Source organism: Hypanus sabinus, chromosome 16, assembly GCF_030144855.1.
Source record: "Hypanus sabinus isolate sHypSab1 chromosome 16, sHypSab1.hap1, whole genome shotgun sequence".
Classification (NCBI taxonomy): Eukaryota; Metazoa; Chordata; class Chondrichthyes; order Myliobatiformes; family Dasyatidae; genus Hypanus; species Hypanus sabinus.
Window position 1 is genome coordinate 18,449,582 of NC_082721.1, and position 14,373 is coordinate 18,463,954.

The 14,373-nt window shown below is 37.9% G+C and overlaps 1 protein-coding gene across 2 annotated transcripts in view; it reads left to right on the forward strand.

Annotated features, from left to right (window-relative positions):
• LOC132406041 (receptor expression-enhancing protein 6-like) overlaps positions 1-14,373 on the forward strand; it is a 39,368-nt gene that overhangs the window by 11,570 nt on the left and 13,425 nt on the right. Inside the window, exons 2-5 of one of the 2 annotated variants that reach the window (XM_059991210.1) lie at positions 334-427; positions 6,810-6,948; positions 7,182-7,350; positions 10,755-10,828. In XM_059991210.1, coding sequence (XP_059847193.1) covers positions 334-427; positions 6,810-6,948; positions 7,182-7,350; positions 10,755-10,828 — 476 coding nt within the window. The remainder of the gene's footprint in view (positions 1-333; positions 428-6,809; positions 6,949-7,181; positions 7,351-10,754; positions 10,829-14,373) is intronic. The other variant, XM_059991211.1, reaches the window with a different exon arrangement.

Sequence of the window (14,373 nt, forward strand, 5' to 3'; positions counted from 1 at the left end):
GGAATTTTAGGGGAGATGTCTGAGGTACGTTTTTTTGTGCAGAGTGGTAGTTTTTTTTGTGCCTGGAATGCCTGGGTGTGGGGAGGGGAGTGGTGTTTATTGTCAGATTCCTGGGGCACACTTAAGAGGCTCTTCTATAAACACATGGACATAAGAAAAATGGAAGATTGTGAGATATGAAACAGGGAAGTGCTAGATGATTGTGGAGTAGGTTAAAAGACTGGTACAGCATTGTGGGCTGAAGCCCCTGTTCTAAATTGAGAATGAGAGAATCTTAGTTGAAGGCTCCTTTTGGTAGTAATTTCACTGTTCATATTTATGTCTCCTTTCCAGGTTCAGTATCAATCCTTGGCATTTACCTTGTGTTTGGACATGGAGCATCTCTCTTATGTAATTTGATTGGTTTTGTGTATCCAGCTTATTTTTCGTGAGTATGAATTTGGAGGAAAATATCTGTCTCGTGACATTTTGTATAACATACTGCATGCTTTGACTTCATACAAATCTGTATTTTTTATTAACTCGGGTTTGTAGTTCTTGATTCCATTCTTTTCCTTCAATACAAGAATTTAAGTTGAAGGCTTCCTTTAACAGCATTACATTACTAGTCTGCACAATAGTACCTCTTAGCTTAATTATTGAACATTTGGTGAATTGCAAACAGAATTGTTGACTCTAACTCTGAATGCAGACAACTTGCTTGTTGGTCGCAAACAAAATTTGCAAGATTATTCAAGCTACTAACACATCAAAATCTGAACCAAACCTTAAACTGAATTAAACTGAAATGTCAAAAATTAATTTCTGAAACTGGGAATTTAATGCAACCTGTTCACAAGTGAACAAAATCCTTAAATTTGACTTGTACTTTAATTATAACAGAAATTGAACTTTTTTTAAAAGAACGCAGGATTGTAATATCCATGTCTAGTTTACATATTTAACATCTTCTCAATGACACTTAATCTCCTTAGTAGAAAGTGCACGCTGACTGCATTTTGCAACCTTTAACAACACTGTTGTATCTTGTCTCCCTGAGTAAGCAAAGCAGGTACAATGGATTCCAGTTAATTGGGACAAGTCAGACCAGTACATTTTGGCCCAATTAGGCAACTGCCCCAAATAACTGGTTCACAGAAATAGTTACCAATTTTTTTAAAAAATGAAGGAAAAACTGCCATTTAACTGAATAACAAATGATTCATTTAAATGAAATAAAGCATACTGTAACACTAACAATACCACCTTCTAACTATTAGAAGCCACAATTTTATAGTGGTGGATAGAGGAATTCATTCAGTGTTCACTGTCCTGTTCTTTTTGATTGTTGATGAATAAAGTTACTTGGACAACTGGACCTGGACTTCTGAGGTCAAGAGTAAAACTGCCCCAATGCAATGGCTTTTTCACTTCGAAAAGTCTCCCTCACAGGCCCCCTGCCATTGTTAGATATGACAGACAACCAATAAATAAATAAAATTAGTGCCAATACCTAGTGCAGATAATAGACTATTTTCATACAATTCTTTTGACAATTGCATCCTCCAAATTTTCACTTTCATTGTAACATTCAAGATAATTGCCAATACCTTTTAGATTTTTTGCAGTTCCTAACTTGAAGTTGTGAAATCATTTTATTTACACTCCTGTTTATTTCTGGCATCTCCAAGCCTGAATGCCTAAAACCACAGTGAGACAAAACAGTTCAGAATTGTCCTGCTGCTTACTTCTCATTAAATATCAGTGACAACAATCACTGCTTTTTGAACACAAACACATGCAACTGACACTATTTAAAAGCTGTTCACTCTAGGCATGGTGTAGTGTCTAATGGCCACACAAGTGCACGTAACTGACTCTAGATGGAAGCTTGGGCAACAGTCTGCAGTCCCAATTAAGTGGCATTGTGTCCCAAATACACAAAGGGAATTCCTGCTAATTTCTCCATTAGTTTTTGTTCTTTAAGAGCTGTTCCAAATGGGTGGATGTCCTGATTAACCAATGACTCAATTAATAAGAATCCACTGTATTGGATCTCCGAGGTTGTGGTGCCGAATGGGATAGTCTATGTCGTGGAAAAATACAGCACAGAAACAAGCCATTCAGCCCATCTAGTCAATACTGAACCATTTAAATTAGCTGCTCCAGGACTATAATCCTTCATACCCCTACCATCCATGTACCTATCTAACCTTCTCTTAAAAGTTGAAATTGAGCCTGCGTGCACTGGCAGCTTATTCAGCAGCCACGACCCTCTGAGTGAAGAAGTTTTCCCCCCTTGTTGCCCTAAACCTTTCAGCCTTAACCCATGACCTCTAGCTGTAGTCCCACCCAAACCTTGTGGGAAAAGTCTGCTTGCACTTACTGTCTATTACTCCTTCTAATTTGTATACATTCTATCAAGTTCCCCCTCAATCGTCTACATTCCAAGGAATAACATCCTAACCTGTTCAAACCTTCATTACAGCTCAGGTCTTCCAACAACATCCTTGTAAATTTTCTCTGTACTCTTTCAATCTTGTTTACATTTTTCCCTTTAGGTAAATGACCAAAACTGCACACGATTCTCCAATGGCCTCACCAATGTCTTGTATAATTTCAGTATAATATCCATTCTCCTGCTCTCAGTACGTTGATTTATTAAGGCCAAAGAGCCTAAAGCTTTCTTTATGACCCTCTAGCTGTGCTAATACTTTCAATGAATTATGGGCCTGTATTCCTAGATCCTTTTGTTCTAGCACATTCCTTAGTGCCCCGTTCTTCACTGTAAGACCTACCTAGGTTCATCCTACCAAAGTCAACACCTCACACTTGTCCGGATTAAATTTCATCTGCCATTTCTCCAGCTGGTCTTGATCCCATTGCAAGCTCTGATGGTCTTCCTCACTGTCCACTACTCCCCAACCCCCATCTTGGGATCATCCGCAAATTTGCTGATCCAGTTAACCATGTGATCATCCAGATCACTGATGTAAATGACAAACAATAATGTATCCAGCACCGATTCCTGTGACACTCCACTAGTCACGGGCTTCCAGTCAGAGTGAATCATCTACTACAACTCTCTGGCTTCTCCCACAAAGCCAATATCTAATCCAATTTACTACCTCGTTTTGAATGCAGAGCGATTGAACCTTGACCAATCTCCCATGCGGACCTTGTCAAATGCCTTGCTAAAAGTCCTTGTAGACAATATCCACTTGCCTTCATCAACTTCCCTGGTAACTTCCTCAAAAAAAAAAATCTCTTAAGATTGATTAGACAAAACCTACTATACATAAAGTCACCCTAACTGTCCCTCATCAGTCCTTATCTATCCAAATATTCGTATATCCAGTCCCTTGGAATACCTTACAATAACTTTCCATTATTGATGTCAGGCTCACTTTTTTCATTTTCTCCCTTTTTTATATGGGGTTCACAGGAGTTTCTGCTTTGTGCAAACACCAGAGGGCATATGTACAAAATTAAAGGAAGGAAGTCTAGGGGAGACATCAGGGGTAAGTTTTTTTTACACAGAGGGTTGTGAGTGCCTGGAATGACTTGCCAGGGATGGTGGTGGAGGCTAAAACATTAGGGGTACTTAAGAGCCTCTTGGACAGGCACATGGATGAAAGAAAAATAGAGGGTTATGGGGTAGTGTGGGTTTAGTACTTTTTTAAAGATTATATGGGTCGACACAACATGGAGGGCTGAAGGGCCTGTACTGTGCTGTAGTGTTCTATGGTTCTATGGTGCCTTCATGTATTTTGTAGAGCCAGGCATATTCCTCTGCTTCAGTGTGATAAGCTGATTAGTGAACGGGGTCTTGGCACACCAAAGTTTGAATTGGATGCCCTAGAAAACTATGTCCAGGAACACTGTGCTTATGACAGATACACACACAATATGTTTTTAACAATTATTCATAATATGTGATATGCCTTTTAGAATGTTGTCAACTGCAATGGTTATTTACAGCCATCAAAAAGGGAGGGTTTTTTAAAGCTGCAAATTCTATCCTGTTTTACCTGCCTTAATAATTATGACATGTAGAAGCTACACAAGCCAAAATACTGTTGATATGTCTTGCTTTACTGAGTAGGTCAACCTTGGTTTGACCACTTGGTATTATGTAAAATAAATCATGTAAATTGCTAGAATACGAGGAAATCTAAAGCTTTAAAACTTACTTAACTCTAGTTTTCTGTCATAATGTAATATGCTGCAACGTTAGCAACTACAAGTTGTTTCTCAGTGTCTCTCAATTGTTCTCTCAATTTTACTTGTTATAGTTTATCTTAAACATACAACTTATTGCTGATGGGGAAACAAGCTGATTATCATTGCCTTTTCCACTAGAAGCCATAGGTTAATTCATAGAACTAGTAATTACAGTGCATGAAGTGGCTGCTTGGTTTGTTAAGTCTACGCAAACAGTCTAGGCTAATCCTGTTGGTCTCAATTCCCCATGAATAGTTTCAACTGAATACCACCAACTGTGACCAAATAACGGCATAGAAAAACTGGGGAGCATTTGTTCTTCCATCATAGTCAGAGTGCGACAGCACAGAAACAGGCCCTTCAGCCCATCTAGTCCACGCAAAACTATTATTCTACCTAATCCCATCGATCTAAACTAAACTTGGATTATGGCCCTCCATACCACTCCCATCCATATACTTATCCAAATTTCTGCTAAATGCTAAAATCAAACTGCTGGCAGTTTTTTTTTTTTGCACACACTCACTACCTTCTGAGTGAAGAAGTTTCCCCTCATTTTTCCTTTAAGTATTTTGCCTTCCACCCTTAATCTACAACCTCTTTTTCTTGTCTCACCCAAACTCAGTGGAAAGAGCATGCTAGCATTTAATCTATCTATACCCTTCATAATTTGTATACCTCCTGTTTGCTCCAGGGAATAAAATCCTAACCTATTGAATTTTCCCTATAACCCAGGCATTTATGTTCTGGAAGCATCCTTGGAAATTTTCTCTGTACTCATTCAATCTTATTGAAGTATTTGGAGCTACCTGGTATGATGGCTCCAAATGCACATGAAGGAAAAATGTTATAGATTTGGCCTGCTCTATCAAGGGCTCATGCTGTATTTCCCCACCACTGAGGACATCTTCAAAGGGGGGTGTCTCAAGACACATTGGGGACCCTCACCATGCAGAACATGCCTTTCCTCGGCATTACCATCATGGAGGAGGTATAGGAGTCTGAAAATGCACGCTCAATGTTTTAGGAACAGGTTTTTCCTCTGCACCATCAGATTTCAGAATGGTCCAAGAAACCAGGAACACTTCCACTATTTTATTCTCTTGCACTATTCTTTTAAATTATTGTAAATTATAGTGATTTTTTTGTATTGCACTTAACTCTGCTGCATAATAACAAATTTCATGACTTTTTTTTGTAATCACTTTAGATGTTGAATTTTACCTTGACGCAGTTGATGTGCATAACCTCCACCTGTTAATGCAGGTGATTCTAGTTTCTGACATTTTAATCATCTGGCCCAGTATGATTTTTGCAAATAAAGAAGTTGCATGGCGAGGCAAACTCTCAAGGTCACAAACTTTTTCTTTTTGCTAGTTGCAACTCTTCAGCAGAGAGCATATCATTCAGTTAGTATGATAATTTGATCTTCAGTCAGATTGAGTAGACCTAACTAAATTTCAGCTATGTTTCAAACTTTAGCGTGTCCTTGGCTCCCATTTTTTCCAGGTCAGGAACAGTCTGTTTTTATTGGTCGTTAATGACAATGGTACATCTTGAGGCTGTCACTACATGATTACTTGTAACTTGCAAGGAGGAAGGTCATGTTGGTAGTGAGTCAACTGTGTACCATTTAAATATCAAGGGTAAACTTTATTGAATATCAGCCTTTGACTATTTGTTCAATGAAATTAATAAATTGAGTTTTGAATATCTATACATAGGCTAAGCTAAGTTATTTTATTGCCAATTTTAATGTGTCATGAATTATCTAGGATGGTTATGGTAACATTGTGAGGTGAAACATAATTGAAAAATTGAATGGATGTTCAAAATGATTGAAATTGGATAGACTAACAGATATTTTGGTTTATGTTCCTTTATAAACAATTTAGATATTGGATGTTCTAGAGAGAATTTAAAAGAATAATGCAAAATATGGAATAATGTACATAAACTGCACTGCGGTTTCACCAGCACCAGATTACCTGGCATCAAGGGCATGTTTATGGAAAGATGCCCAGAACAAGCCAGCGACATCGTGTGAGAATCTACCCACCATGCTTGTGGACTGTTTGTCCCGCTCCCATCAGGGAGGAGGCTACATTGCATCCACACCAGGACCACCAGACTCTATCTGTTTCTGTCCTCAAACAGTAAGGTTGATCAACACTTCCACCCACTAATCCACCCCCCACCACTACTTTATAATTTCCTGTCAGAGTCACCTTATGTACAGATACTCCTGTGCCTAGTGTCACTTTATGGACACACAATCAATCTATTTACATTAGCTATTATGTGTATTTATAATTTCATTTTTTCTATGCTGCTTTGGATATGGAGTAACAATTATTCCATTCTCCTTTATACTTGTATACTGGAAATGATGTTAATCAATCCTGAATCCATTTTGCATCTAAAGCTTAGAATTTATGATCTATTCTTCCTTCACCATTGGCAGATGTTTTGGTAGTTGATAGAATGCCTACTATTTTGAAAAACAAAATACTCTTAGATTTTTACATAACTTGATGGTACTGTATTAGTATAGTGATTTTTAATATAAACATTGTTTAATCTTTAAAATATACATTTTTTTTCAGAATCAAAGCTATTGAAAGTGTAAATAAAGAAGATGACACTAAGTGGTTGACGTATTGGGTTGTATATGGAATATTCAGTGTTGTAGAATTTTTCTCGGATATCTTCCTCTATTGGTTTCCTTTTTATTATGTAGGCAAGGTCTGTATATACATTTTTTAATCTTTGATCTTAATCTTCCAAATCTATTGCATTCTTTACCATTATGTTAAGCATAAGGAAAATAAGAAATTTGTGTTTTAACATGCTATTATTTTTGGTATTCAAGATTTGTATTTTTCATAAAATAAGCTCTGATTTGATGGATTTTCTGGTTCTATTACTTGGGCAACTTTTGGTTAGTAACTAATGCTGGAGAATTTTTTTGCCTGCAGTGTCTTTTCCTGATGTGGTGCATGGCACCAGTCACGTGGAACGGTTCTCAGATCATCTATAACCGAATTGTCCGCCCTCTGTTCCTCAAGCATCATGCCCGAGTGGATAGTGTTGTTAATGACCTCGGTGACAAGGCTTTGGATGCTGCAGAATGTGTGACAAGAGAAGGTCAGTGAAGCTTGACCAGAAAGTGAAGATCTTTCAAATATAATACATAATCATGCCTGTGTATATCTAAGGAAGTTGTGTATAAGGTGACTTGGATTTAGGATGAGGCAGAGAACTTCTGCTGTTACAAAATCTATTTTTAAAAAAATTGTTTATCTTTAACACCTGTGAACAATAGTCTTTGCCATTCTTAATCTCTTGAAAACATCCTTTCAAAATTTAATGGCTCATTTCCAAATAATCCTTGATTATTTTCTGATTGACATGGGCAGATAAAATTACTTCACTCCCCATCTTTATCTTGGCTTGTCCTGAATGGTGACTCTTGAAAGGCAATGTAAGTAGGATATACAATAAAGTTACTAATAAGTTATGCAACTCGTATCTTGACTGATATAGAGGGGGAAAAAAATCCAATAAGCAATTTAATGTTTTAAATGCATGCCCTCTCCAGGTTACAGGTGCATTGTTTTTACAGACATCCATATGTTATGTCCATAAGTTAGAAAATGTACAACTTGACAGTAATTGTACCTCAAATTATAATGGTTTGATGAGGGCCGACTAACATGAACATTTGTCTTCCCCTGCCTTGTTACAATGGTACAGTATCAAAATATCTCTCACTCAATGGGTGATTTTGATGCCTTGAAGTATCGGTAGATTTTACTTTAAGGGACCATTGTTACACAATTATTAGTCGAAGTGATTGCTTGTCAGTGTCCAAAACAACTCTATTGAGCTACCCCCTTCAATGAAACTGGCAACCTATGTTCTTAAGACATGGTGGCATCTGATTACTTTAGGTATATGCCAACAGGTAATCTTTTGCCAAGACTGGTTCTTTTAAGAACAGGCTCTGAAAGTAGAGAGCGGGGGAAAGGTAGTCCTGGGGACTTTTGAATTACAGCTTTATTTTTAAGACCTTTCTCATATGTGCCAGTGTCCACATGTTGAGTGTCCATAACCCAGGGAGTACTTTTGTTCATAATTTAAGTGCCTACCCTTGGCATTGATCTTTCTACTACTCCCAGTATCCTGTGCCAGTAAGTTCTTGTTTAAAGCACTAGCTGAATTTGGATACAGTTACACATGCCAATAGCTGGTGTTCTATGTATCTATCTTATTTGTGTGTTTACAGCAGTTTGGTATCAGTGGGCTATTAAATTATTTAGTACAATTGAATAAATCTTGATCCTGCCTTTCCAAGGACATATAAAAGTACAAATCTCTTCCTAATTTTCTCCTTTCAAGAATCTGGGATGGCAGGATATCCTGGTTTCTTCTTTCTTTCCAGTCTCAGCCTGAAAGGTTGACAGTTTATTTCTGTCCACAGATGCTGCCTGACCTCTTGAGTTTTTCCAGCATTTTGTGTGTGTTGCTTGAGAATTGGCCAATATATTGCAAATTTGAACCTCAACCTTCACTCTTTCAATGTTTATTAAAAATTAAATCAGTAAGTTGGAGTCATTTTTGAAAATTTCAACACATTGAGATTTGTTTTGGCACAATATTATCAGTATATTTTAAAAGAAATCTGTCAGTGTGAATTCAGTAACAAGTTTATCACAGACAGAATGCCGGTCACAAATTGTGTACAAGGCTTTGTATGCTCGTGAAGAAAATTGATAATGTGACTTTTGGAATCAAATCTGTACACCTTGCATGGATGTGCTTATTCTGACAGTTAACACTCTAAGTTGGCTTTTCCAAAAAAAAACCTGCAACATTGCAGGTGAGGACATAGTCCTTCCTGAAAATGGATTACAAAATAATGTCTTCATTATCTTGGAGATATTTGGCAATGCTCAGTTTGGCATGTTCCCTTTTGTACTTCCTGGGATTGCAAATTATACTGCTGTTGACTGGAATGAATCACACAATAGGACAAACTCGATAAAGAACAGTAAATGGGGAATTGCCTGCCAACGTAGAATAAACTATTGTATACAAAGATACTGAATTAAAAGTGAATCAGTGTTTCTTCACCTATTAGTTGATGCTCCTAAACCAGTAGATAAACAATTTGTTTTCCACATTAGTTTGAAGTGGGATCCTGTTGGTTTGGTCTATTTTGTTGCTTGTTTTGACATGCATCTATTGCTTTGCTGCAAAAACTTGCTACATATAAACTCAAGACCTTGTATGTTTATGCCCATTTCAAAATGTTCAATAACGTTTTGCATTTAGATGTACTGAAATACATTATATCAGTTTATGTAGTCAAATAATGGACACTGACTCAAAGTAGATATTAGGTGCAGCTCAAAGCTTTGTTCAAAGAGAAGAGGGAGATGTGGAAATGTTTCCTATATGGACTGAGATATATCTATCAACATTTGTATATCTGCATTATGAAGACTAATGTTTTAACAATATTTGAATCGGGTTTAGAATTTTAAAATTCCAACTTGCAAGTAATGGCTAGAAGCATCCTTGTGCCTGTGCAGATAAAACACACACACCAGTGCATTCTGATTAGAAGTGGCGAGAGATTATGAACTGGAATATTTCAAAAGCGGCCCTGCGATACAACACTAGGAAATGATTCAGCTGCCGTGCTTTGTCAAAGCTGTAACATGCTTATCGTCCTATAAAAACCTTGTCAGTCTCTGTACCACACAGCATCACTACTTGGGGTTACACAAATGATTTGCCAATTCAAGTGAACTGTTGCATGTTCATTGGTGTTGTATGTTGCCTTGTACAGAGACTGGCAGATTGGTCATCATGGCTCAAGGTTTCAAAAAGTTGGGCATTGAAGATTAACACAGAGTGGAGGTTAGCACAATGCTTCACAGTACAGCTGATACGGGTTCAATTCCAGCCGCTGCCCGTAAGGAGCTTGTACGTTCACCCATGACTACATGGGTTTCCTCCCACAGTCCAAAGACCTACCAATTGGTAGGTTAATTGGTCATTGTAAATTGTTTCATGATTAGGCTAAGGTTAAATTGGGGGTTGCTGGGTGCACAGCTCAAAGGGCAGAAAGGCCAGTTCCATGCTGTAAGTAAATGACTAGTAATGAGCAGTTTAAGGAATTTGCATAATTGACAAATTATTCCACATGTGCTTCAGCAAACTCCTTCAGGCAGCAGGTCAAAAATCCACATGTAATGTAATTTACTCTATCATGTGAACAAACTCTTCTATATGCTATGTGAGATGCAGTGATCTGAAAACCCCTTTATATACAGGATGCACAAATCATTAGATTTAAGCAGCACAAAATACTGGATGAACTCAAGTCAGATAGCATCTGTGGCAGGAAATAAACAGTTGACATTTTAGGCCACAACCTTTCATCAGGACCCTGTATCTGCAGAATCTCTTGTGTTTGTCGTGAAATTTTTAGGTATGTTTCAGTTTATATTAATGTTTATTTCATTTTTCTCTTGCTTTAGTTTTGCAGACTCTAAGTAACAGCAAGAGCCTCGTAAGGCCAGATGCAAGACCTAAACAGTTAGCTGGAGCGTCTGTATGTAATGAAGCAGCCTGCTTCTTGTTAGATCAGAATCCATGGTTTATCATGATCTGTTTTTAGTGGAACTATTACACCAGAATTGGACTTTAACTTTTGTGATAAATATTGGGGTATACATTTTAATTCTCTCCCTATTCATTTTAAGGTGGTTTTAAATGAATGAGATTCAAGATTCATAAAGCTTGAATCTTCATTTTAAGGTGACTTCAATGAGAAATTGAATTTTGTCCTTTTAAAATTTCATATTAGTGCTTCTTCCCTTAATACAGAGATGACTATTTATAACTATATTATTGAAATAATGTTTCTGTTATGGCATAATTATTACATCTGGTGAGACTTGTTCATTCTTCCACTAATAAACAGTGTCATGATAAACCAGTCTGTCCTGCTAGTCCAAACAAGCCCTAATAGTAATTTAAATTGAATTTTCATAGCTCCTGCCCTTTACTGTAATCACAAATGTAAACTTTATGCTATTTCATTTAGCGCTGTATGCCATCAGTCTATAAAGCTTTTTTGTAATTTGTGCTCTATTTTTGTATTCCCCTTGGATAGGTAAACTTATTTCAAAGATTTTGTTTGAGAATGTTGTGCAATTTTAGAATATTGCTCTGTTCTCTGTCCTTAATATATAACGTGTTGATCAACTGAGTCCCACAAAATTAGATTTCAGCAAACAAAGGAACACAACATCACCTTGTGTACAGCTTTCTGTCAGGAGCATGAAACTCCCAGAGGTGCAAGTGTAATGTGTGTTGTGGTCATTAGCATTTGCCTGTGGAAAGAACACCACTCTAGTTTGAATATCTTTTACATTTCTTGGCTTGCATCAGACATGCTCTTTCATGTTGACTTGGGGGAGGGAGGGATTTTAGCTCCTAGTTGAAAGGTCGCTTTAGAGCAGAAACACTTGCCAGCAAAATTTACAAGATTACTTGATTACCATTTTGCATGACGTGGTATGCCGTTTAATTTCTTTAAAACTGAGTAAGTCTGTCTTTTAAACATCATGTCACTTCAACCTACAGATCTTTTTTTAAAAAAATAATCAAAGTTTAATTTTGAATGTTTTCTTTCAAGCCAACTTCAAAAGAAAAATTAGGAGGCGTTTGGTATTGCCTGTTTTCATTACTATTGATTTTACCTGCACAGAATTACTTGAGGCTGAAGTTCAGCAAGATAAATTACTATACAGAACAATGAGTTAAACTGTACCACAGGCAAAATTCAAAAGGTGAAGAATGTGGACTGAAGCTACTTTTTTTAAATGCACATAGCATTGGAATAAGGTAGGCGGACTTGTGGCACAGTTAGAGATTGGCATCTGATTCATGGCTGAAAAAAGTAGTTGGGAGCTGAACATCAAAGGATATACTTTGTATCGAAAGGGCAGACAGGCATAGGTGGTAGTGTGGCTCTGTTGGTAAGAGTTGGAGTTGCATCTTTAGAAAGAGGTAACAGGGTCAGAGAAGGTCAAATATTTGAGGGAAGAGTTAAGAAACTGCAAGGGTACAAAAGCCATTATGGGAATGATATATAGGCCTCCAAATATAGCCAAGATATGCGGTTGAGACTGCAAAGAGAGTTGGAAAAGGCATGTAATAATGACAATGTCACAATTGTAATGGGGGACTTCAGTATGTAAGGGGATCGGGAAAATCAGGTCGTTGCCTGATCGCAAGAGGGGAGATTTGTTTTGCACCTATGAGATGGCCTTTTTAGAGCAGATTGTGCTTGAGCCTACTCAGGGAAAGGCTATGTTAGATTGGGTGTTGTTTGATGAGCCAGATTTTATTAGGGAGCTTAAAGTAATGGAACTTGGGAGGTAGTGATCATGATGTGATTGAATTCATACTGTAATTTGAGAGGGAGAAGCACAAGTCGATTGTATTTAATCGCAATGGGGGGGGAAATAAGGGAATTTAGAAGCATGAGAAAGCAGCTTGCTGAGGTGGATTGGAGGATGCAGCTGGGGATGCTGGCAGAACAGAGCTAACTGAAGTGAACTGTTCCCAGAAGGAAAGCACAAGATGGGTATGTCCCACAGAACTAGTTCTCAAATGGCAGGGTTAAGCAACTGTGGCTAATGAGGGAAATTAAGGACTGCATAAAAGCAAAGCAAAGGAAAGGGCATATAAGGCAACAAAAGTTAACGGGAAGTTAGATGGTTGGGAAGCTTTTCAAATCCAACAAAAGGCAACTAAAAAGCTAGAAGAAGGGAATAGATGAAATACGAGGGCAGACTAGCCAATAATATAAAGCAGGACACGAAAAGCTTTTTCAGTTATATAAGGAATAAAAGGGAGGTGAGAGTTGATATTGAACCACTGGAAAATGATTCTGGTGAGGTAGTAATGTGGAGAGGGGAGGAAACAGAAATGGCAGATGAATTTAATGGGTACTTTGCATCTATCTTCACTGTGGAAGACACTAGCAGTGTGCTGGAGGTCCACAAGTGTCAGGGAGCAGGAGTGAGTGCCATAGCTATTACAAAGGAAAAAGTGCTAGGCAAGCTCAAAGGTCTGAAGGTGGATAAGTCACCTGGGCCAGATGGACTACATCTGAGTACGGAGAGAGGTTGCTAAAGAGATAATGGATGCATTGGTCATGATCTTTTAAGAATCACTTGATTCTGGCATGGTCCCAGAGGACTGGAATATTGCAAATGTACACTCTTTTTTTAAAAAAAATGAGGAAGGCAAAAGCAGGGAAATTATAGGCCATTTGGCTTTACTTCAGTGGCTGGGAAAGTGTTCGAGTCTATCATTAAGGATGAGGTTTCAAGGTACTTGGAGACTAATGATAAAATAAGTCAGAGTCAGCATGGTTTCTGTAAAAGGAAATCTTGCCTGACAAATCTGTTGGGAGTTCTTCAAGGACGTAACAAGCAGGTGGACAAAGGAGAGGCGGTGGATGTCATTTACTTGGATTTTTAGAAGGCATTTGATAAGGTGCCACACATGAGACTGCTTAACAAGATAAATGGTGTTACAGGGAAGATACTGGCATGGATAGAGGAATGGTTGATGTACAGTGAGACGGGCCTTTTCTGGTTGGCGGTCGGTGACTAGTGGTGATCCTTAGGTCAGTATTGGGACCGCTACTTTTCACATTGTTTGTCATTGGTTTGGATAATAGAGTTGATCGCTTTGTGGCAAAGTTTGCAGATGATACGAAGATGGGTGGCGGAAGCAATAAGACTGCAGCAGGACTTGGACAAATTGGAAGAATAGGCAAAAAAGTGGCAGATGGAATACAGTGCTGGGAAATGTATGATAACATGTTTTGGTAAAAGGAACAATGGTGTAGGCCATAACCTAAATGAGGAGAAAGCTCAAAACATCAGAGGGGCTTGGGAGTCTTCATGTAAGACTCCCAGAAGGTTAATTTACAGTTGAGTCTGTGGTAAAGAAGGCAAATGCAATATTGGCATTTATTTCAAGGGGAATAGAATATAAAAAGGAGGTAAAGCTCAGCATTTATTAGACACTAGTCAGGCTGCACTTGGAGTATTGTCAACAGTTTCGTAGCCCATA